The 24,548-nt window shown below is 37.1% G+C and overlaps 1 protein-coding gene, 2 long non-coding RNA genes and 1 pseudogene across 14 annotated transcripts; 3 read left to right on the top strand and 1 right to left on the bottom strand.

Moving 5' to 3' along the window:
* Positions 1–95: 95 nt before the first annotated feature.
* On the bottom strand, positions 96–2,905 carry LOC149400537 (transcription factor DUO1-like; annotated as a pseudogene). Its single transcript, XR_016296654.1, has 5 exons — positions 2,813–2,905; positions 2,597–2,673; positions 1,932–2,150; positions 1,535–1,857; positions 96–1,493 (listed from the first exon to the last, which is right to left on the bottom strand). The product of XR_016296654.1 is annotated as a transcription factor DUO1-like (transcript).
* Positions 2,906–7,844: 4,939 nt separating this feature from the next.
* LOC149400536 (uncharacterized) lies at positions 7,845–9,599 on the top strand. Of its 4 annotated transcripts, XR_016296701.1 has the most exons (5): positions 8,250–8,464; positions 8,585–8,700; positions 8,965–9,214; positions 9,293–9,454; positions 9,525–9,599. It is a non-coding gene; the product is annotated as an uncharacterized LOC149400536 (long non-coding RNA). The 4 variants fall into 4 exon arrangements; XR_016296700.1 differs by lacking the exon at positions 8,250–8,464 and adding an exon at positions 7,845–7,974 and having other exon boundaries at positions 8,965–9,454; XR_016296698.1 differs by having other exon boundaries at positions 8,965–9,454.
* A 1,070-nt stretch (positions 9,600–10,669) lies between these two features.
* LOC149400535 (uncharacterized) lies at positions 10,670–13,096 on the top strand. Its single transcript, XM_089612146.1, has 3 exons — positions 10,670–10,813; positions 12,012–12,383; positions 12,497–13,096. Exons 1-3 carry the CDS (start codon positions 10,670–10,672, stop codon positions 13,094–13,096), a joined length of 1,116 nt encoding a protein of 371 aa, XP_089468272.1.
* Positions 13,097–13,666: 570 nt separating this feature from the next.
* LOC149400534 (uncharacterized) lies at positions 13,667–17,814 on the top strand. Of its 8 annotated transcripts, XR_016296695.1 has the most exons (6): positions 13,667–13,905; positions 13,982–14,142; positions 14,218–14,523; positions 14,596–14,658; positions 14,963–15,363; positions 15,797–17,814. It is a non-coding gene; the product is annotated as an uncharacterized LOC149400534 (long non-coding RNA). The 8 variants fall into 8 exon arrangements; XR_016296694.1 differs by having other exon boundaries at positions 14,218–14,413; positions 14,596–15,363; XR_016296693.1 differs by having other exon boundaries at positions 14,596–15,363.
* Positions 17,815–24,548: the final 6,734 nt, after the last annotated feature.

The raw sequence follows: 24,548 nt of genomic DNA, 5'->3' as shown, positions 1-24,548 counted from the left end.
TTTTTTTTTTTTTTTTTTTTTTTTTTTTTTCCTCTCTTTCAATGAAATAATAGAGGAATGAGTGCAACAAAGCTTCGACTCCGAGAAATGGCCGATCAACAAATAATAGCCGCAATCAGGCTCATTATAAACGCTGCACAAGAAAATATAACAGGTTCTATATTTTCAACAAAATGATCATGTATTATGCACAACTTGGGATTTTGAACGGACAACTCAATCGCGAGTAGGAATAAAGAGAAAGGCCATTTATGGAAGAGATCCAAGGAAAGATTGCATAGTGCATAACAATCCAGCCTAATGCTTAAAGCCAACGTATCCACACAAAATAACAAGGTACCTTGACCAAATGGTCACCTAGCTATCACATAAACAATCAATTATTGCTGGATAAATAATGAGTAAAGTTTCATGCAAGATTAACGGAACATGAAAGAAAATTGAAAAAGAGAATAAAGTCTCCAACTGTCAACGAGAATAAAGTCAAGTCAGACGATGATAAAAGAGAAAACTATAAATGATGTAGTTGATAACAAGATCCAACAATGAGTTAAAACTAAGACCCTCAAAATGATTCACCAAGAACATGTCCATAAGACTGAGAGGCCAATGTAAAACCAGATCTTCTTACAGAAACAATGAACAGAAAAGCCAAAAAGAAAGAACCCACAATCCACATTTGGGAGTGAGCGCGATCTGAATGAGGCCATATGCCAGGGCTTGATGCTTTCCTTCAATCAAATAAAACTATGCTTCTTTTATATTGACAACATCAAACATACAAAAAATATTTAGATTCGAAACCTGCTGTCACAACTCAGAACACATGAGATGATAGTTACAAGGCAGAAAATTTGCGAGTCGGTATACCTATGATGCAATAGAGAAGATGTTCAAGGAACTCACTGAACCTTGTGAATGGTTTCACAACATTATTAGTCTCTTCTTCGCATTTGTTGTGTGCCATATGGAACTAAATCGGGAAGGGTTTGCCTAGGTGGAAAGCGAGTTATCCTAATGTGCATTTTTTGTAGAATTAAAGTGGAACGCCACAAGCTGATTAAAAAAGCAATGATAATAACAATGATCTAAAAGACGTACAAATTAGATTTATGGGTTTTGCTCATGGGATCATCAGAGGTCGGAAGGGCTCGGGAGAGGCTCGATTTGGTCGAACATGTCGACCGGGAAATCATCGAAGAAGCAATCGGGCGCGGTCGTGGATTCGTCCTCGAAAAACAGAGGAAATTCGTGCCCGGGCCCGAACACGTCGTAGTAAGGGTCGAGCCCGGCCAGGATATCGTGGCTCTTGGCCGAGAACCCGGGCTCGGGCTGTTCTATCTGGGCCTGAAGAGGAGGATAGTAAGTAGACACGGGCCTAGGATCATCGCACTCCTCAGCTCGGTGCTGGTCCTGAGTACACAAACCCTCCTCGAAGCTAACCAGCCTCGGCCCAAAAAGATCCGGCAGCGACACCATTCGCATCGTCTCATCTCCTTCCGACGAAGAAGATAAAACTCCCACCTTCAAAAACAATCACAAGTTTTTTTTACTTGAAACAATAAAAAAGCATTTTATGAGAAAGTAAAATTCATCCCAATAAGCGTTACCTTGGAAATAAGTGGCTGCTCTTCTTCTTGCTCGGACATGGCGTTGCAAGGCTTGGAAGACGAAGAAGAAGAAGTGTTGGAGTTGTGAAGAAGCCTCGCAAGCCTCTTCTGACGGCTGCTCCAGAAATTCTTGACGTCGTTGTCGGTTCGACCGGGCAAATACGTGGCAATCCTCGCCCACTTGTTCCCGAACTCGCTCTGTAACTCTATCACCACTCTCTCCTCCTCCAGAGAAAACTTGCACCCACTGAAAACCTTTTTTCTTTTAAAAAAAAAATACTGTGATTCATTTGAATGGGATTTTAAAGTTAATTAGACAACCTCTTCAAGTTGGGGCGGAGCTTGTTGACCCATCGGAGACGGCACGATTTCCCGGTCCTCTGAAGAAGCCCTTTGGATCGAATGGAGCTCCAGTCTCTCGGGCCGTACTTGCTGACGTGGCTTATCAGCACTTCATCTTCTTCGGCCTTCCATGGTCCTTTTCGTATGCCTTCCACTTCTCTGTTTCCCTCCTGTGTTTGTGTAGTCTTTTTGAATTGTCTGATAAATATTTTCAATTTTGTTTTTGAAAAAATTAGATATATAATTGTTTTTTAAAAATACAAATGTTTGTAAGTGTTCGTGTGTGTTTATTATATATCAATTTATTTTTCTCTATCTATCTCTTGAAAAGTAAAAATTGTCCCGTTTGAAACAACAACAGACTCAACTGTTCACTTCGACCATTTATTCATTCATTAATCACTGCACACACAAAACCCTCGTCTCCCGTGCCACACGGATTATTGCCCAAAGTCTTCTACTCTCACACACATAAGCTATTCTTTATATTATTATTTGATACAAAATTTTCACAGAGACGTACGAACAAACCCAACCAGAAGAAGAACGATCCACAAACTAAAATAAAATAAAATGAAGAAAAAACGTTTAAAGAACGTTAATTACCAGCCCTAATTTAACAAATATTTGGGGTTTTGTTTTACCTGCAAATGGCTTTTGACATGAGCCAGTGTGAGGTCTTTCACATCCATGAGTTCCAATACTGATTTTGGAGTCGCTCCTATATTACAAGAAAAAAGAAAGAAAAAATAATTTAATTAATGAACATGAAGAGGTTAGGAATATAAAGAAGGGAATGAGTACTTTCGTGGCCTCCGAGGAGGTTACAAAAAATAAAATGTTTGTAAGAGAGATCGTACGGCGGTTTACGTCGAAGTGTCGCGGTTTGACGGCGACGGAAGTGGATATTCCGAAGAGAGAGAGAGAGAGAGATTTCGAACCCAACGAAGCGAGGCAGAAGAGAGTGAGAGATAAAAAGCAACAACGTGGGACAGTGGTTATATTTTTGTCTCTCTTTGATCTCGACTTTGCGGTTTCTCCCACTATCACCACCACTCGCTCCTTTTCTTTTACAACGTGCGTTCTGAGTTTTGTTTTACAAAATAGACTTGATCGCTATTTTGAAGGAAACGTGGTCAGATTTATGACTCGAACTTACAAATAGTGTGCGATCATTTGAAGAAGGATTATAATTTATAAGTAAACACAGATCTCCCCACCCCACTATACAGAGGAATTATCACATTCACATAAACCAAAATTCAGAATATGAATTTATGGCGGTTATGGCGGTTATTGGTACCCCCACGTAGTTACCCACTTTCGCAAGAGTTATTTTACTACTTATTTACATAATTGACACGAGAATATCTCCTGAACTACAATTACAGTAATGTCCTCATTTATTTTTGAAATTCCGAAATTATTTCCTAATAACCCTTTAACAAACACACTACCTTCTTCTTCAGACTCACGTACAAACCAAAAATATCTCCTAAAATTTCTCAACAGATTATCATGAATATCTCATATACAGCTTAAGTGTATAAATAAATTAGCAGATTATCAAAAGCAATCAGATCAATCAACCTCTGAACATTACGCTGGGGAAGAAACTGAAAAGAACATATTCCAAGTTAGTCTTTTTTTTTCTATTCCGAAATGATCTGAGTAGACAGTAAACCTAAAGTGCAAAACAATGAAGAAATAAAACAAACCTAGTTGGAGAAGACACATTTGCCGATATGGCTCGAGTACAGAGTTATCTGAAAGAGCGGTTCATCTTGGAGCAGAAGATCAACGAGCTCTGGCCAATGACCCCGAGAACTACACCAAAGTCCAGACCAAGGCCTGGAGCCACGTGGCGGACGATGGCGACGGCGACGTGGACCCCTCATTGGACGACGCTGGGAACAAGCTCGACTACACTTTTGGGAGGCGCGGAAAGCTCCCGATGGCGAAACAAACAAAAAAACAGATCAAAACCCAAACAAAATAATCCCGGATTTGAAATAAAAAACCTAGAAAACCCCTAAACCAGAAAACCTAGAAATAAAAAAACCCCCCACTTATAAATCAGCTCAACAATTTGAAAATCGACCTCGAGCACAAAGGATTTGAAGAAAAAATCAGCTCATAGCCTCATTCCCCGGCGTTCTGCGCGCTCGCTCGCTCTCTCTCTAAAAGAAAAATGTCGCGAGGTTTTTGAAAGTTGAGGAAGAAAAGAATTAACTTCGGTTAGTCTCACCACCGAGTGAGTTAAGTAAACCCGTGTATATCCTGTCACCGAAAATTTGTTTCCTTAAGAATGATTTTATATGAGAAACTTGATAAACCAAGCATTTTGTAACACCACATTTGAAAATAAAGTCATGTTTTGGTACTTTTAAGAAAACCAAGCATTTTTACTTATGAAAAGTCATAAATACCCTTAATTAAAACTCTCTTCTCTTATCCTTACCTTCATTCTTCTTCAGTAACGTTCAATAAAATCAAAACAAAAACGTGGAGCAAAACCCAAAACATCGAGAACGGAAGAAACCCACGCGAAAGCTCAACGTCCAAGTCAGCCACTTCGTCACGAGTCAGTCCAGCCCTCTTCGTCGTTACACAGAGCGCCCAAGCAGGAACGGACGATATCCACGCCCTAATTCCTTTAAACTCAAATTTTTTGGGTCTTCTACGTAGTTAACCACTTGAGAGAAGAAAAATGGGTAAGTTTCGATCCCTAATTCGATGATATTTTGTAAGAGATTTGTTTGATTTGTTGAAAAAATGAGTTTGTGTTCGTCATTTTATTTGGGATCCTGGAAAAAGTTCGAATTTGTTGTCTGTAATTTTGAACTTTATAGCTGTTATTTCGATTGCATTTCGAACTTTTTAACTTGTACAGATTTGACTTCTAATGAATACTTTTTAACTTCTTAACAGGTCCAAACGTTAATATATGTTGTTTATTTGATGGTACTTGGGTGAACAAATATACAAAATGGGAATATACTGATGAATCGCGATTCAGACTTTTAAGTTATTTTATGTCGTGGATTTCAGACATTTCAGTTCTTTTATGTCGTGGATTTCAGACATTTCATAAAAGACCCTCCGGCGAAAAAAGACCCTCCAGCGAAAGAATGGTATCGTTTGGCATAGCTTTGTTTTAAAAAAAAGTGTTTTTAGATTTAGTTTTTGAAAAAAACTGTTTTTTTTAAAAACTGACATGTGTTTGGTAAACTGTTTAAAAAACAGTTGTTGCTGATAACAAAAACTGATTTGGCGTTTGGTGAAATAAATATATTATAGTAAAAAGACTAAAATATACATGTTTTTAAAAATTAAATAATATAAAAGACAAGAAGAACTAATATAATGTTAATGTGCATATATAATTGAACGTCTTTGTCTTTTATAATAACCAAACCTTGGGAATAGTTTTTTTTATATATTATATAATAGTTTTTTTTTTTTTTTTGGATGTAATTGGGAATAGTTTTTTACGTACATACATTGCTTTGCTCAGAGATGTTTGTTTGCTTCGCTCAGAGAAGAAGAGAGAACAAGTAATTGTGCAAGTAATTGTGCAGGCTGAATAAAAATAAAAAACATGATACTGAGAAAAGTAAAAGGGGTGAGGAAAGAAAAGTCCAGGACGCGTGGCATAGAATGTGGTGAGATAAGGGATAAAGACACGGACGCGTGTACTGTCAAATTTCCAGGAACTAAAAAGCAAAGGACAGACACTGAGGATATTAAAGTAATTATATACCACAAACATAAACGCTTTTTCCAAAAGCTAAGATTTCTAGCTTTTTGGAATCACGTACAATTTTTAAAATCGCTTTTAAAGTTTTTTCCAAAAACTGTTTTACCAAACGCAAACAAACAGTTTAGTTTTTTTAAAAAACAAAAACAGGGATTAATAATCTGTACCAAACGGGGCCAATATGTCCGCGTCTATAGTAAGTTCATGTTTATTTCACACTGTTTTGCCTATATTTAATGTTTTATTTTCTCAATTTCAAAGTTTTTGGTTTTTAATTATTTTATGTTGGAATGTGTAGTTTCGAAGAGAAGGAGCAAGCGGCCCATAAAGTATGATGATTACACTACGTTGTACATAGCCAAACTGAAAACAATGAAAAAGGGGTGATGAAAATTGGATGAAAACAATGAAAAAGTTTGTACTATTTTTGAAGACTAGTTTTTTGGATGAAAATTGAGTTTGTAATGTTTAATGATAATTACTTTGGTAGTTTTGGTAGTTTAATGAAATCCCTTACATAAAATTTCTGAAATGTCTGAAATCCACGACATAAAAGAATTGAAATGTCTGAAATCCACGACATAAAATAACTGAAAAGTCTGAAATCCATTACATAAAATACCTGAAATGTTTGAAATCCAACACATTAATAAGTGGAAGTTTTGAACTAAAAAACATAAAATAACTGAAAAGTCTGAAATCCATTACATAAAAGAACTGAAAACTCTGAAATCTATTACATAAAAGAACTGAAATGTATGAAATACACGACATAAAATAACTGAAAAGTCTGAAATCCAACACGCAAATAACTGGAAAGTATGAAATCCATTACATAAAATTTCTGAAATGTCTGAAATCCACGACACAAAATAACTGAAATGTCTGAAATTCACGACACAAAATAACTGAAAAGTCTGAAATCCAACACATAAATAACTGAAAAGTATTAAATCCATTACATAAAATTTCTGAAATGTCTGAAATCCTCTGAAATCCACGACATAAAATAACTGAAATGCCTGAAATCCACAACATAAAATAGTTGAAATGTCTGAAATCCACGATATTAAATAACTGAAAAGTCTGAAATCTATTACATAAAATACCTGAAATGTCTGAAATCCGCGACATAAAAGAACTGAAATGTCTGAAATCCACGACATAAAATAACTTAAATGTCTGAAATTAATTACATAAAATACCTGAAATGTCTGAAATCCACGACATAAAATAACTGAAATATCTTAAATCCACGACATAAAATAACTTAAAAGTCTGAAATCCATTACATAAATAACTGGAAGTTTTGAAATCAAAGACATAAAATAACTGAAATGTCTTCAATCCACGACATAAAATAACTAAAATGTCTTCAATCCGCCCGAGATATGTCTTTCGCTAGTGCACGCAGTTCGAATCGCGATTCATTAGTATATTCCCATTTTGTACCTTTGTTCACCCAAGTATCATCAAATAAACAACATATATTAACGTTTGGACCTGTTAAGAAGTTAAAAAGTATACATTAGAAGTCAAATCTGTACAAGTTAAAAAGTTCGAAATGCAATCGAAATAACAGCTGTAAAGTTCGAAATTACAGACAACAAATTCGAACTTTTTCCTAGATCCAAAATAAAATGACGAACACAAACTCCTTTTTTCAACAAATCAAACAAATCTCTTACAAAATATCATTGAATTAGGGATCGAAACTTACCCATTTTTCTTCTCTCAAGTGGTTAACTACGTAGAAGGTCCAACAAATTTGAGTTTAAAGGAATTAGGGCGTGGGCATCGTCCGTTCCTGCTTGGACGCTCAGTGTAGCGACGAGGAGGGCTGTGCTGACTCGCGATGAAGTGGCTGGCTTGGGCGCTGAGCTTTCGTGTGGGTTTCTTCCGTTCTCGGTGTTTTGGGTTTTGCTCCACGTTTTTGTTTTGATTTTATTGAACGTTACTGAAGAAGAAGGAATGTAAGGATAAGAGGAGATAGGTTTAATTAAGGGTATTTCTGACTTTTCATAAGTAAAAATGTTTGGTTTTTCTAAGAGTACCAAAACATGGCTTTATTTTCAAATGTGGTGTCACAAAATGCTTGGTTTATCAAGTCTCCCTTTTATATTATCCTGTGAAGTAATTAGTTGACCATCTTACACTGCGCTATTCCGGGAATTGAGTCAAAATCAAGCCTTAGATTTCCGATTAGCACGCTGGCCGGATGAGCAACTCTACCTATCCTTCTAATTTTATACTCCTTTTCAGGTGGTCGTACCCTCGCTTACCAATTCTTATCATTTCTATCTTTGTAGACCTCTATATAATAAAATACGATGGATTAAATAACTAATTCAAAATTCTAAAAATTATTTCATTTTGATTCATTCGAGTTTTTAATGAATTTTTAAAGTCGAATGTGGATTTGAATAGTGGGAACTGTAGTAATATTGAATACAAATTTAATTTTTCTTATATTTGATCGTAACATTTCTAGATTTGATCTTAAATAGATTAATAGAGATATTTTATCAATTTTTTTTTTTTTTTTTTTTATTGCAAAATCTTTTTCCTCTTCTATGAGAGGTGAGAGCTCAAATTCCCTTTCCATGACAGCATTTTCGACGCCGCAATCCTTCAGTGCAGACAACAGCGACGTCAATTTAAGTTCCAAAATATAAGTTTCTCTAAAGATTTAATGGAACAAAATGTGGCTTTCGAAATCGATCAGCATTGCTATGTTTTGTGCATGTTCGTGGTATTAGATTCTGGGCGTGTGTGTATCAGTTTTCTCATTCAGTACCATAAGATTTTTCCCTTCTTTATGTGCGTCTTTATTTAAATTTTATTGCTTCACTTTTAAAAAACCATTTGGCAGGCAATGATGAATTGAAGCAAAGCTGTAGAAGATCTGCTTGTATATCCGAAGGTGTTCGCCAAAGACGGAACTGGGCAGTCTTTGACTATTTCAATGTCTATGACAAACGATTTTAGGTGAGTGAAGCATTATTATCAATTGAGTTGTTTCCTTAATTTGGAGAGTGTTTATTGGATTATCACCTAATTAATTCCCAAACTAAAGAGAAAAATCAGCAAATGTTGAATGCGATTTGTGCATTGTTCTTACTGCGTATCCCTAATTTTTCTTGAACATTTGAGTCGTTGAATCACGATTTCTTAAATTCCTGAAACTCCTTGGAATATAAAGATACTTTACGATCAATTTCTTATGATGCATTTCTGACCCCGTACGAACAGGTTCCCAACTCTGAACCGATGAGATACAAATGAAAACTCTTAAGAGGTTTTAAGAGCTTCTCGCTGTTGATTTCCAATCTCCCAGTTCTAATGCTTTCTTAAGCTTTCTCTCCAAGGCTGAAAGATCGGGAGATCAAATGTTGAACTATTTAACGTCCATGGGAGGGTGTTTTTTTTTCATCTCTGAAGCTTGGGAGTTAACCAGTGAGCTATGTTATGTTATGTTCTTGTTTATGAAGAAACTTACAAGGTATATATTTATATTTATTTTATTTTATTTTAATTAGCATCAAATTAACGGCAAAACAAGTATTTCTTGGAATCTCAGGTCTCAATGAACCAGAGGACGGTAGTTATGATCTGAACAAGGACGACGGAGAAATAAATAACAGTTATGTCAGCACAGACGAAACCCATGACGGAGAAGCTAATTCCTCAAAAAACTGATGGAAGACAAGTGCAGCCTTAATACGTGAAGGAAAAAAATACAGTATGTATTGAGCCTAGGTTTAGATATGTAAGTCTTTTCCAACACTTGTTACTAACGTTTGGTTTCATAGATAGCAGTGAAAGAGCATGTTAAACCGGAGATGCTTCTGGGTTGGCAAGATTTTTTGTATTGGTGTTGTGACTAACACTTTGTTTGGTATGAAGGATTTTGGAGGGATGGATTAGAATAAATGGATTTGAGAGGATGGATTGTATTTATTTGTTGTTTGGTATTAAAGAGGGAAATGTTGTGAGGTATGGAGGGATGGATTTAAATCCATGGGACCCACCAAAAATGCTCCCCCCCCCATTTTGCACGGATGAAGAAATGAGAGCAACAAATTTTTATAAAATTACAAAACTAACCTTCACTTATAATATCTATATAATATATTAGAGTAAAAATGACTTTTTCACTTCCATAACTTCATCTTCTACATCTCACACATCTCACATAACAATGGAGTTTGGTGAATGAGTTTCTCCACCATTGACAACTTGAGTTCACAAGTAAGTTTTTTTTATTTTAAATATTTTAACTATCTAATGCTTAATAAAATTCTTGTATGTTACTAGAATCAAGGTCTTGAGCTTATTCTAATCTCTTCATAATATATTGCTTCATTGGTATGTATTTTATCTCTTTTGATTTCCTCTTTTTTATATATCTATATGAAATTTATGTGCATTCTAGTCTTTTTTTTTTTTTTTTTATGTTGCTTATTAAGTACATTTATTTCCATTTTCATTGTGTGGTTATGTTCTTTCATCACCAATTTATGACTAGCTTTTCTTTTGTCATGATCAAATAATTGTTTACTCGAACAAAAGTTTGAATATTTTTATCACTTTGCATATCGATTTATTTTTCTTTGCTTGAATTTTGTGTATTTGGTAATACAACTTATTTGCTATATGGTTAAAAATTATTTTTTTTACATAGATGGATGAACAAGAAAACTCAACAAATGATTGGGAGATAAGTTCAAGAGATGAGAATTTAGGAGAGAATGTCATTGTAACATTCCAAGAAAATATTAGAAGGTTCAAGAATGAATGGGAAAGACAAAGACGCATAGCTACTATCCAACTCGTGTGCTACATAGTGGAGATGATTTGCATGATGGAATTGTTTTATTGCTCCAATTACGTAGATCCGGGCTTACGTAATAGTAGTGTCGATAGTGAAACAATTAGGAATCAACTTATAAACCGTATGAGTGTTGACGAGAAATGCCGTGATGTCATACGAATGAGTCCATTTGCATTTGTTAAGTTGTGTGATCTACTTCGACAATCGGGTCGCCTCAAGGATAACAAAAACTCAATAATAGAGGAACAAGTGGCTAAGTTCCTCTATGTAATATCACATTGTGCTAAAAATCGTCTTGTATCATTTTTCTTTCGTCGGAGTGGTGAGACAATAAGTAGACATTTCCACGAAGTGTTAAGAGCAATAATATCATTAGAAGACACTTTTTTGAGGCAACCCGATGGAGAAAAAATACCCGATGAAATACTCAACAACTTCAGATTCTACCCTTATTTTAAGGTATTCATTACCACTAATATAATTCATATAATTGACTTGATAGGAATATTTAGTTAGAAATTGAAGTATAAGTTAATTTCAGGATTGTGTTGGAGCAATTGATGGAACTCATGTCCGAGTGAAAGTGCCTCGAAATGAGGCTTCGCGATATCGAGGAAGAAAAGAATATCCTACACAAAATATAATGGCCGCATGTGGATTTGATATGAAATTTACTTATGTTTTGCCCGGGTGGAAAGGAACGGCGTCGGATTCAAGGATTATCAAAGATGCTTTAGTAAGGGAAGATAAACTAATGATTCCTAAAGGTAGACAAGTAGACTATTTTCATATATATAAATATAATTTTATGCTAACATAACTAACTAAACACAAAATTCTTTTGTATAGGAAAATATTATTTAGTTGATGCGGGCTATATGTTACGAAGCGGGCTTATCACCCCATATAGAGGAGTGCGCTATCATTTGAAAGAGTACTCACAACGTGGTCCGGAAAATCTAGAAGAGTTATTTAATCTTCGACACGCGTCATTACGCAATGTCATAGAGAGAGCCTTTGGTGTGTTAAAAAAACGGTTTACAATCATATCGAGTGGTACCGAGCCTCAATATCCTATCAAGACACTCACGGAAATTGTATTAGCTTGTTTTATTTTGCATAACTATCTAATGGGCGTGGATCCGGATGACGAATTAATTAGACAAGTAGATCGAGAACTTATGGACCGAGAACCGGAAGTAGAAGAGTTTAATAACATATCAAATGATGGAGAAGATGCTAGAAAAGGAGCCGTCTTGAGGGATAATATAGCACAAGTCATGTGGCATGACTACTTAATGAATAGGGAATAATTTTTATTTTGTTTTATGCTATGTGAATTATTTTCCTACTTGTATGTTTGTACTTTTGTGGTAGTGACTACTATGATACTCTTATGATATATATAATGAGACTTATGATTATTTTTGTTATAATATCATCTTTATAATTTATATTCATGCAGATATTCGAACATATAATCAATATGACGAAAAAAGGAAAGAGTGCACTTGAGGTTGAACAAACAAAGAGAGAGACGGTGAAATGGACGGAACAAATGGATGTTGTACTTATCGATGCTTTATTGGAGCAACATGTTAATGGAAATAGGGTTGATGGAACTTTTACAACAAGTGCATATAATAATGTTCTCAAAATCTGTCAAGATGAGTTGAAATATCCATTTGATAAAGACCACCTCAAAAATAGAATCAAAACATTGAAAAGTAATTTCAATGGAATTCATGATCTTTTCAAAGGATTAAGTGGCTTTGCTTGGAACCCAACGACAAAGTTATTTGAGGCCGAACCCGAAGTTTGGAACGCTCTTATAGAGGTAATCGTAGATTGTTAATATTTTTAAATGGTCTTGCATTTTTATCACTATTATTATTGTTATTATCTTCTTTTTTATTTATTTTTTTGTCATGTTGTTGTGAATATGTGTAGAAAAATCCTAAAGCAAACAAGTGGAGATATAGTGCAACTCAAAATTATGATAAATTATTTGAGTTATTTGCCAAAGATAGAGCGACCGGGGAACATGCAATAAGTGCAAAAGAGAAGGCTAAGAAATGGCAAGATGAAGTTGAAGAAAATGAATTTGTTGATCTTGAGGTTGACGAGACTACGCAAACTAACATCTCCCAACAAAAGACTTCACAACAAGCCTCCCAAACTCCAAACTCATCTAGAGGTACAAAAAGAAAATTAACTATGATGGATTCGTTTGATAAACATATGGAAGCTATGCAATCAAGCATAGGAGGCGTTGTTGATGTAATGAAAGAAGGTAATCTCGTCATTCGAGAGAGCAACATCATAGCCGAAAAAGGAATTGATGCAATTGAGAGAGGAAGGCCAAAAGTTTATTCGGAGGAGGAAGTTTATGCCGAACTATTGAAGATTGATGTTCCGGATCATATTCAACTTGATGCTTTTCTATTTTTAATCAAGGACTCCTCTAAAGTCCGAGCTTTCTTTGCCGTCCCAAGCGAGCGTCGTCTTGAACTTCTTCAAAAGATGATGCCTTCAAACAACAAGGAGTGAAACTTTGTGCTTATGTGATTCTAGAACATCATATAACACTTTTTTGTAAAAAAATTATTAGTAATTGCCTATTTTGCTCTAGTCCATAAATTTATTTTGCTTATTAAGACGGGATATTAATAGTTAAAATATTAATCTTGTGAACGTAAAAAAAAAATACAAGAAGTTGTAATATTTATAATTTTTGTAGGGCAATTACTTTTGTTTAAATACTTTATAATATATGCAATTTTGCATTTAATAACATTATATATATAATATAATTATTCAGCTACGTAATTGCATGCATATGGCTTTTATAATATAAATAAAATATGTGCAAATTAAATATCAATTTGATAATATATAAGGGTATTATTGTACTTTACCATATTAAAAATTAATCACTCTATTTTTTTCTCTATTCATACCAAACAACAGGACGGATTGATATTCATCTTTCCTCTCATCATACCAATCAACTTTTAAAAAAGTTACAATCCACTCATTTCCTTTCCTTTCTTTTCCATCCTAAACAATTCATCCACCCATATTTCTATCCTTCGTACCAAACAAAAACAAAGCCTAAAGGAGGTATCAGGTTCTGTGATTTTGGATAGTTTGGATTGTTTCAGTTTTTCCAATATTTACTTTTTTTTTTAAACAGCAACTTTTTCTATTAATAGTGGCACAAGCCAGATTTACATATCTTTTTCCAATATTTACTCACTAAAGTTTTGTTTTCTTGTGCGTTGGCGGAGTTCAGTGATCAAGTTGTTTAATGATGCAAATGGCTTCCCTCTAAGATCTGATCCAATCAAGTTTAAGATGTAAGTCGCTTTTAAGATTTGTTCCTGCTTCTCTCATTTCCATACTCATCTCTCTCTCTCTCTCTCTCTCTCAAAGTTTTCTAAATTAGGGTTCTCAGAGACCAACCGACCACCCTTGTTCACCACACCGTCGGAGTGTTATTGTACATATTGGTATAGTCTAGGGTTTAGAGTTCATCTGGGAGAATTAGAGTAAAAGTGGCTGTTTTCATGGCCAGATCTTCTCCCCTCTATCAGGTACAATATCTTCCACACACACCGACACAGTCTCTGTCTCTCAAACTCTTTTGTGAACTCTGTGTCTCTGTCTAGGGGTTTCTTATCAGGTCTCGAACTGAGAGACCTAAAGAAGAAAGATAATATCGCACTGGGTGTGTGCGCTTATATTATCAAGAGGATAAGGTGATCGCAGTGCTCCAACGCATAGCTCCGACGACTCTCTCTCTCTCTCTCTTAGTTTTTAATCAGAGGACATTTGTTTTCCTGACAGCCCCGGGCTTGCCTTTTGGTATGAGTAGTTAGTCCTTTGGTGCAGACTAAAATTATTAAAAAGTCTCTCTCTCTTGTTTTTAATCAGAGGATATTTCTTTTCCAGACAGCCCCTGGGCTTGCCTTTTGGTATGAGTTGTTACTTTGTCCTTTGGTGTGAATATATGTGTTTGATCTAGTTCTTGTTCTCTGTAAGTGTAGCGGATTGCAGAGGATAAAAAATGGGGTTACTCAATGTGTTTCAGTGGATAAGCTCAAACTAAGGTAGGTTCCTTTTGTATTACTCTCCCTTTCCCATCGCATCAAAGCTCATTGCATGGTAGTCCCCGCTTCGGACTATGTCCGAGTTCTTTTGTCATTCCATTTTTGTTTTCTTTTTTGAATGACAATGAGGTTAATCGTTAAAGTGTGAAAATTAGGGAAATGAGATGTAACTAATTCTTCTTCTGCTGTTTTCTATATGAGTTTTCGATCAATTTTTATTTTTTATTTTTGAAAGAAACTTAATATTTAATATAATACAAAAAATGGCAATATGCTGTGTTACACATGCTTTTTACATCCCCAGTGCAGACAGAATACCGAGCCCTAGGAAAAAAACCGACCGCACGCAAAAGGAACACACCAGCCAGCCTTTCGAAGGGACAGAATCACTGACCTAAAACCCCACAAAAAAATGAAAACCTTGGAAGAAGATGTGAGCCACAGCGCTATGTAGTTCGCGTTATCAGTTACATCTATGCCGTTCCAAACAGCGTTGTCAAAAATATATTTTTTGCGTTTTCGATCAAATTTATAAGAATCAGGAAAAACGAGAATTGGGTAGCCGAAGTTGCAGTATACATTATTTGAGGAGTCGGTCAGGATCACCATATCTGCAACTTAGAACTTTCCATTCTCAGGCAAACACTTGGAGAAAGGGCTAGACTTTCCTGCCTGATTCAGAAAAATACTAACTATAGGTAACAGGTAAGCTGATCTCTAGTTATTCTGTATCATTTCGTTTGATTATAAGATAAATTTTTAACTGTATCGTTAGCTTATCGATGGCCGTACCCTACTTCAAGGGTATATCAGCTCATTGAGTTTCCTCGTACTTATATCTGTTTTTGCTTCCCAGCAAAAAAAAAAAAATGTTTTTGTTGTCATTGCGTGTTAATGTGGCAGATATGATAGAACCTTATATCTGATAATTCATTACCGATTGCATGATCTCTACTCTCTTAAGTATGTTCTTGGTGATTCAAAATCACGTTTCTTCTGGCATCATTATAGAATAGTTACTTAACGAAGATTCATTATTATTACTACTGTTATTATTATTTTTGCACGTTCTCTACGGTTTAGACTTTTTTTCATTAGAAGAAATATTACCTGAAATTGCTACTTTATATAAATTCAGGATATCCAACCAAAAGGAATATCCTGTGAAGTACTTAGGTGACCATCCTTATAGCGCTATCTCCTAAATCGAGGCCCGGTTTTCTAAATAACACACCAGCCCGATGGGCAACTCTGCTTCTAATCCCAAAGGTCTCCATAGGTAACTAATGCCTGTATTTGATACATGTAGATTTTCTTCTATTTTCTTCTTTCAGAAGTCTTTAAGTTTTAAATTTATATCCTTTTTCGGGCAGCCTTACCCTGTTTCTCGCTTAATAATTCTTATAATTTTCTATTTTTAGAAAGATACATGACTAACTTCTAATAGATTTTAAATAAAAATTGAAATTCTTAAAAAGTTATTCAATTTTGACTTATTCGTGTTTGTTAAATGAATTTTTTTTATTCGCGAGTAAATTTGAATAGTGGGAAGGAAGTGTAATAATATTGAGTACAAATTCAATTTTCCTGCCTGATTCAGAAAAATACCTACTATAGAGGCGAATTCAGATTGACAGGTGGTCAGCTGATCTCTAGTTCTTCTGCATCCCTTTGTTTGATTATAGCATAAATTTTCAACTATATCATTTTTACTCGAGATATTTGGGGGCAACCATCGTATTTCTTTGATCCAGTGTCATAAAGTATGCAATTATAAGCATGTGTTGAACCATTTGTTCTTATTTATATGTGATGTATCTCATTTAATATTCTTCAGGCAATTCATAATTGTGATACTAATTGATTACAAAAAATAGGCATGTTGAATCTCTATAAAATGGTGTTACCAAGCAATTTAAAAAACTAGCCATGTTGACCACCAGTTGGTCAAGTTACCTTGTTATTTTGTGTATGTGATTGTTTTGCAATGATTGTTGTCCATGCGTTTCTCGGAGTCGAAGCTTTGCAGAATTCGTTCCCTACAGATTCTTTTTCTCCAGCAGAATTATGGCTCTGTGTTTCAATTTATGGATTCGTTCACGGAGAATGGCAAACATATATACTGCTGTAAATCGTCCACCGGAATGTCGGCCAAGATGGTGGATTTATTGCCTGAAAATCGTCTCCAGAATTTCTGACATCTCGGCTGAGTTAGACGGAAAATATTTTCTTCCAAACAAAACTGGCAAGGAATTGATGATTCTTGAATGTGAGCCATATATATAAAGTAATAAGCCATACTCAGGACCAGGTTATAAAGCGATATTTCCATGATCTAATACTTCCTCGTATGCGTATCCTTTTACTTTTCCATTCCTATTTCTCAACATTTAGCTTTCTAGAAGTTGAAGCTTTGAGGTATAGTACAAGGTTAATCTATGGCTTTCCTGTAAATTTATTTACGAGTATTATTATATACTTCAAGTTCCTTATTAAACTCTCGGGCTTGTTAGAAGTTGAAGCTTTGAGGTGCAATTACCAGGTATATCTCTATTGTATGCATTATTCCGAATAGTTGCTTCTCCAGGCTGTTGTGGTCTTGTGGGGATTTATAGATTCATCAGCAGCAAGTTGCTTTCAGTTGTCTTTCTTCGTGTTATGCTAGTTGTTGGATGACAAGAATAATCTTTATGTGGTTCGGCAATATTTGACTTTTTCATTGTTGGAGTAGGTCATGACTTGGTCTCTTGAGTTCGAAGTTTTAGGCTTCATTTTTTTTAATATTGAGCCACTTGATTCTCCGTTGGTCTCTAATGGTTCGTGCATTTTGTTACTTTCCACTATTCTTGTTCCTTCTAATCAATGCAGCCTATACTTTAGCAAAGAGGTTTACGACGTGCCTAACAACACCCTATAGTTTGCAGTTTAGAATTGAGTTGCAGTTGAAGCTTTAAGGTCAATTGGTGGTGTTATCCTTTCCTTAAACAATGCTTCTGGATTTGAAAGTACTTTTTTCGGCATCAGTCCATAGTATTTGCTTCTCTATGGGTATTGTGAGTTCTGGTCACGGATTATTGTACAACGACATATGACTAGCTGTCTCTTATTCTCGTGTTTGTATTGTGTCAGTCGTTGAATGTTTATATTTACTTTTGCCTGCTTCGTTTGCGTTTGTTTCAGGACTCCGTTTACTTTGATTGAAATTTGTTCTAAATGCTAACACCACGTCTTTCCTTTTTCCACCATAATACGGATGATATTTTGTACAAAAATATGGCAACCAACGAAAAGAGTAGAAATTCAACTTCAAAGCTTAAATGAATGTGTTATAGCCCACCTTGTTGGTAAGAATTTGGTCATCAATAGCTTTAGAACTTTTTTTCTTTATTATCACTGCAAAATTAAACCGGTTGTGTACCTAGTTATTATCACTAGGTACCTGATTTTTAAAAAATTAGTAGCACTTGCATTTATTTTTAGTTGGGGCATCCAACGAGTGGACTCGAACAACAAAAAACTACAGGAGAAGATAAGGTAGGTCACGACATTAATTACTTTTTGGGCTTTAGACATTGCGCGACAGCAATAACATTTGTCTCGCTCATCAAAAATACTCGAAAGAGTTTAGCACCAAGACACATATGCTCAACTCAAAGGCATGTCCTACGTTGATGTGTCCAAGTTACACCGATCAGATAGTGATTGGTTTGATCAATCATCATTGTACAATAGTACATTTGGATCACTACAATACCCGGCTATGATTCATAGCATTGCATTCTCCACGAACAAAGTTAGCCATCGAGGCTCCTACTAGTCTCATTGGAATCCTTGTAAATGAGATCTCAGTTACTTAGTTGGCTTGACTAATTAAGGTATCAAGTTCACAACATATCCAAAAATCAAAGATCATTGTAGATTCAGATATGAGTATGTATCTTCCTCAGTGATATCTCGATTTCGTGGTTACCAAAGAAACATGACGATGCATGGTAGCCAAAAGCAGCACCAGATCCGAATATCGAGCATTGTCAACCACAACATTTGAGCTGATTTTGAACTTGGCATTGGGCTAGATCTTGAACAATCGATCACTTGGTGTATAACATGGGAACGACTTCCTTAGCTTGAACACATGTATTTGACCCTCGAAAAAACATACTGAAATTAGATGCACAACTTGGTCAATGAAAAAGAGGAATCTAAGAAGCTCATGAACCGTTACGTTCTTAGTGAAGGAGGTTGTTAACTTGTTCAAAATACTAGTACAAGAAGGGAATTTTATAATGGAATAAAATTGTTGTAAAAAGTTTCTACACAAAGGATTCTACAACAATACGGTCATTGTAGGACAGTTGTAGAAAGTTGGGTTTCTATAGTCGTACTTAGAAACATGAGATTCTACAATATTTTTTGGACTGTTGTATAAAGACACTAAAAAAATATCTTCCTAACCGTGGCGCATTATGTCATAGTCGCAGCGGGACTTTCCAAAATGGTATACACATTGTCGTTATTGAAGAGGTTTGCGAAATGGCAACTGCTTTAGAAGTAGTTGTTAATTTCCACTAAATAACCATATCATAATTTCAATCACACCCCAAATTGTAGAATACCAAAACATAATCAGAGAATACCAAAGACAATCCTCGAAACACATGGCTCACTATTCAAAAGAGATCAACAAAAATATCAAACAATACAGTGGGAATTAGTCGTCAAAGCAGTGGAAGATCAACTCCGCGACTCAAACATCATTGTCTATTCAGATGATGGTTAGGCAAGTAATTTGGATGATCAAAACTCGGCAACATGGCTTTGCATCTTCCTCATTGATATCTTGATTCCTTGGACATCGAAGAAACAAGATGTGGTAGCCAGAAGCAGAACCAGATCCATCATTCTCAAGGTACTTGGCATTGAGCTCGAGCCTCAAACCATCATTCATGCCATTTGGTGTGATAACATTGGTGCGAATTCGTGAGCTGTAAACTGTGTTCCACACTCGAATAAAACATATTGAATTAGACGCACAATTTGTCAATGAAAGTGGCATCTAAGCAATTCGAGATATTTACATTCCTAGTGAAGGTTAGGTTCTTGACTTGTTCACAAAGCCAATGAAAACATCCAGCTTCGTCCGACTAGGAATGGCTACACCTATTTAACTTGAGGGGGTACATTATTATGTATGGATGTGTTAACATTGATAACCTAGTTGAGAACCAATTAGTGTTAATTGTGTATTAACGACTGAGATTAAGCCTAATTTTTTGTTTAAATATAAAAACTAATCTGAGAATAGTAGTTCACACTAAAGAATCAGTTACACATCTCTCTATTTCCATCCTCGCTATCCATTGAACCCGCTCTGAATAATCCCCATTTTGAAGGATTATTGCCGATGTAATCATAAAAAAATCAATTTTTCGAGAATTTTAGACCAAGCTTTAGATAAACTTTGCTTTTCAGCTAATCCTGGACTAACTCTTCGATATATTTCTTGTTGGAAATAGCCTTGATCCCATTGATACCGAATGAGACCAAATAATTCAATCAGGCTAGTTGTTGTACCATACCACATTGTTCTAGCAACTACAAAAGCTGCAAAAAAAGACAGCAGTGGTCTCTCTCTACGTTTCTCACTTTCATATTTGTTTATATGATTTTTCTCAAATAATGGTCTCTTGGAAGATAATGAGCCGTATAAGAACATGCTAACAAACGTCATAAAAGAGGAGTAAATAGTAATTTTTAAAACTTAATTATGGTTCCTACGCATCAAATTTTACCAAATTTTGCTCTATATGTTTCCAAAATAATTTAGTGCATGTGATTTTGTAACAACGTTATAATACCTTGAAGATGCTCAACTTGAGCCCGTGAGTTGGTTAAGATGATATATGGATCATGCGAAGCAGTTTTACTCTGCCACGTATGTTTTTCTGAATGATATAAATTGACTGGTTTTTCAATTAAGTATACTCTTTGGTTGTTTTTAGTTAATTTAGGTAATAATAATAACCGTTTCCTTTCTCTTTTGGATTTAAAAGAGAGCTGGACAGAATAAACAATAATAAAAGGGAGTGATTTTTTTTATATTATATTCATTTGTGATAATGAAAGCACATAGGCTAGCTGTCTTTTATACAGTGATGGTAGGGCAACGGTAACAAGATAAGCATAAAGAAGGACAGCTGCAATAGGATATTCCTTTTTGATTCCTATCCGCGTCAAGCTGAGTGCACCAATAGTAGTGTTGTAGCTTGTACGAGAGTGAGTGAGGATGACGCGTGTACAGTGTCCAAGAAGGCAGAGCGGGAAGAAATACTGGAGGAGAAGCGGGAGAATTGGAAGAATAAAAACGACAGCTATAGCCTGAAGCTTGGTGTTTTACTGTCGTTTTTATTGTTTAACATTCCCCCTCAATTCTAACGCTCCCAGCGGCACTACCTTGAGCTTGTTTATGAGTTTTTCAAAAAAGGCTCCAGACAACGGTTTTGTGAATATGTCCGCTGCTTGATCAGTGGCTGGTACGTGATTTACACACAAAGTTTTGCGGCTGATCTGCTCTCTAACGAAGTAAAGATCGAGCTCAATCTGCTTCGTTCTAGCATGCAAGACTGGATTTGCTGAGAGGGAGACTGTACCGAGATTGTCGCACCAGATGACAAGGATCTGTGTTTGCTTGACCTTGAGTTCATGGAGAAGCGATTTGAGCCAGAGAAGTTCATCTGTAGTGGAGGCTAGACTTCTGTATTCTGACTTCGTGGATGATCTTGACACCATGTTTTGCTTTTTTGACGACCACGCAACCAGATTGCCTCCGAAGTATATGCACAGCCCTGGCGTGGATTTTCTGTCGTCTCTGTCTGTCGCCCAATCAGCATCGGAGAAACCCACTAGATTGAGAGAATTTGAGGGGGTCATATGGAGACCATGATTAGGCGTTCCTTTTAGATATCGGAGGACACGTTTGAGAGCTTTCCAATGTTGGTCTAGAGGGCAGTGCATGAACTGGCTGAGTTTGTTGACGCTGTACGAGATTTCTGGCCGAGTGATGGTGGCGTATTGCAAAGCACCGACAAGGCTGCGATACTTGGTGCCCTCCTCAATAGGATCACCATCATAGGCCGAAAGACGAAGACTTGAGACCATAGGCGTAGGCGAGGCAGCGGCGCCGTCCATACCGGCACGCTGGAGAAGATCGGAGATGTATGCAGACTGATTGAGATGAATACCAGTTGCTGTGCGGGTGATTTCTACGCCAAGAAAAAAATGAAGGGGACCAAGATCTTTGAGTGCGAAATGTTGGTGAAGGACAGTAGCGAGGGAGTCAATCTCTGAGGAGGAGCTTCCAACAACAATGATATCGTCGACGTACACTAGGACGAACATTGTGGAGGCTGATGTAAACCGGAGAAAGAGGGAATTGTCAGACCGCGAGTTGTGGAAGCCTGAGTTGAGAAGCCAAAGCCGCAGTTTCTCGAACCAAGCTCTCGGGGCTTGCTTGAGCCCGTACAAGGCTTTGTGAAGGCGACACACGGGAGTCGGTTTGGAGGAGTCTTCATAGCCCGGGGGTTGCGCCATGTAAACCTCTTCATCAATAGTGCCATTGAGAAAGGCATTATTGACGTCGAGTTGCCGCGTATCCCAACCGAAAGAGAGGGCAATTGTGAGGACCACCCGGATAGTGGTTTGCTTCACGACCGGTGAAAATGTTTCGGTGAAGTCAAGGCCAGCAACTTGATTGAATCCCTTGGCCCCAAGGCGAGCTTTGAGACGCGCAACACTTCCATCGCTCGCTTCTTCACGCGGTACACCCACTTGGAACCAATGACGCGACGATTTGCCGGGGGTTCGACGAGTGACCAGGTCTGATTGCGACGAAGAGCCAGAATTTCTTCGTTCATAGCTGCTGACCAATCAGAGGACTGAGAGGTGTCAGAGAGAGACTGAGGCTCGCGCGGCGTCGGTGGCGACGAGTGAACAACAAGGGCCTTCGGCTTAAAGATCCCAGCCTTGGCGTGAGTCGTCATGTTGTGTATGTTGATAGGTGGCTCGACAAGCGGCTCGGAGGGCTCGGCAACCTGTTCCTGTACACATGGAGCAGATTCAACGATGTCCTCGTGGGCATCCGTGTTAGTACAAGATGGAACAAGATCTTGGGAAGGAGCAAAAGTGACATTCTCAGTGGCTAGCTCATCAATAGTCATAGGAGCGGAAGATGGTGGTGTAGGAGGTTGGACTAGGACTAAGGAGGGAGCTGGAAGAAAGTCGGTGATGTGGTGATTGCTAAGGTCCGTAGGTGTGTTGGCAAATGGAAATGTATTTTCATCAAAAGAGACATCACGAGATATGAATAGGCGGTTGTGAGAGTCTATGCACTTGCAACCCTTGTGTTGATTGCTATAACCAATAAATGTACATGGTTTGGATCAGAATTGTAATTTATGTGTGTTGTAAGGACGTGTATGAGGATAACAAGCACAACCAAAAACTTTAAGAAAAGAGTAGTTGGGCTGTACCTTATAGAGAGTCTCAAGAGGGCTCTTGTGCCGGAGGGTCCTCGTCGGGAGTCTATTGATAAAAAAACACTCGAGGTGAAAGCATCTTCCCAAAACCGAAGAGGGAGGTTTGATTGAGCAAGAAGGGTTAGGCTGGACTCGACTATGTGACGGTGTTTACGTTCAGCAGTGCCGTTTTGTTCCGGTGTGTGAGGACAAAAGAGTCTATGTAAAATCCCGTGTTTAGAGAAGAAAGGTTGTAGCGATCGATACTCCCCTCCCCAATCACTTTGAACAGTTTTAATGGATTTGTTGAATTGATTTTCTATCATTTTTTTGAAGTAAACAAAGGTGTCAAAAACTTCAGATTTGGTTTTCAAGAGGTAAAGCCACGTGAATTTGGAGTGAGCATCAATGAAATTGACATAGTATCTATAGCCATTTCTTGAGGTGACCGGAGATGGTCCCCATAAATCCGAATGAATTAATGAAAATGGTTCATTGTAGGCAGTTGTGGATGCTGAGAAAGGCTGTTTGTGACTTTTTCCTAAATGACAAGCTTCACAAAAATGGAAAATACTTTTCATTTCTTTGACCAAATTACAACGTTGAAGGACCTGTTGCACAACTTTGCTAGCTGGGTGTCCAAGACGTCGGTGCCAAATATCCATTGGAGTTTGGACATTGGGGTCGACATTTGGTTTGAGGAAGGAAGGAGCGACACTGGATAGACATAGACGAGTTTTTTTAATTGAAAATAAAGACGATTTTGAGCTATCATTGGGTGACTTGGCAGGAACGATGTTCTGGGGCTCTAGATGGGTGATGAGGTGAAAACGGTATAGACCCCGATCAAGGCTCCCTCGCAGCAGTACTTCCCCCATGGCTTGGTCCTTCACAAGACAAAACTTAGGATGAAACTAAAAAAAGACATGATTATCATGGGCAAACTGTGAAACACTCAACAAATTTTTAGTGATATGAGGGACGTGAAGAAGGTTTGAAAGTAAAAAGGTAGGAGAGTTTTTAGAGGAGACTAAAGTTGAGCCAACATGAGAGATGCGCAAACCTGCACCGTTACCGACAAGAAGTTTGCTCCCACCATTGTACTCGGAGCCGAGATTGAAGTTACTGAGGTCGTTAGTGACATGGTTGGTGGCTCCGGAGTCTGGATACCAGCTCAAGTTATCGGAGCAGTCATTTGGCGTGGAGATGTTGGTGGAAAAGGCTGAGGAGTTGTTGAAGGTGCCTTCTGAGCCTGAGCCCGGTTGGTGCGGCGGTGCTGAGGAAGAGCCAGAGAAGGATGAGTCAAACCTGTAAAAGCATCGTTGAACGGTGTGACCCATCTTGCCGCACAACTGGCACTGAACTCGTCCCCCATTG

This window comes from Urtica dioica, chromosome 4, assembly GCF_054948205.1.
Source record: "Urtica dioica subsp. dioica isolate 48M chromosome 4, U.dioica_male_clone48M_v1_H2, whole genome shotgun sequence".
NCBI lineage: Eukaryota > Viridiplantae > Streptophyta > Magnoliopsida > Rosales > Urticaceae > Urtica > Urtica dioica.
Note: the sequence above shows the minus strand (reverse complement) of the source record. Positions and strands in the feature narration are given on the sequence as shown.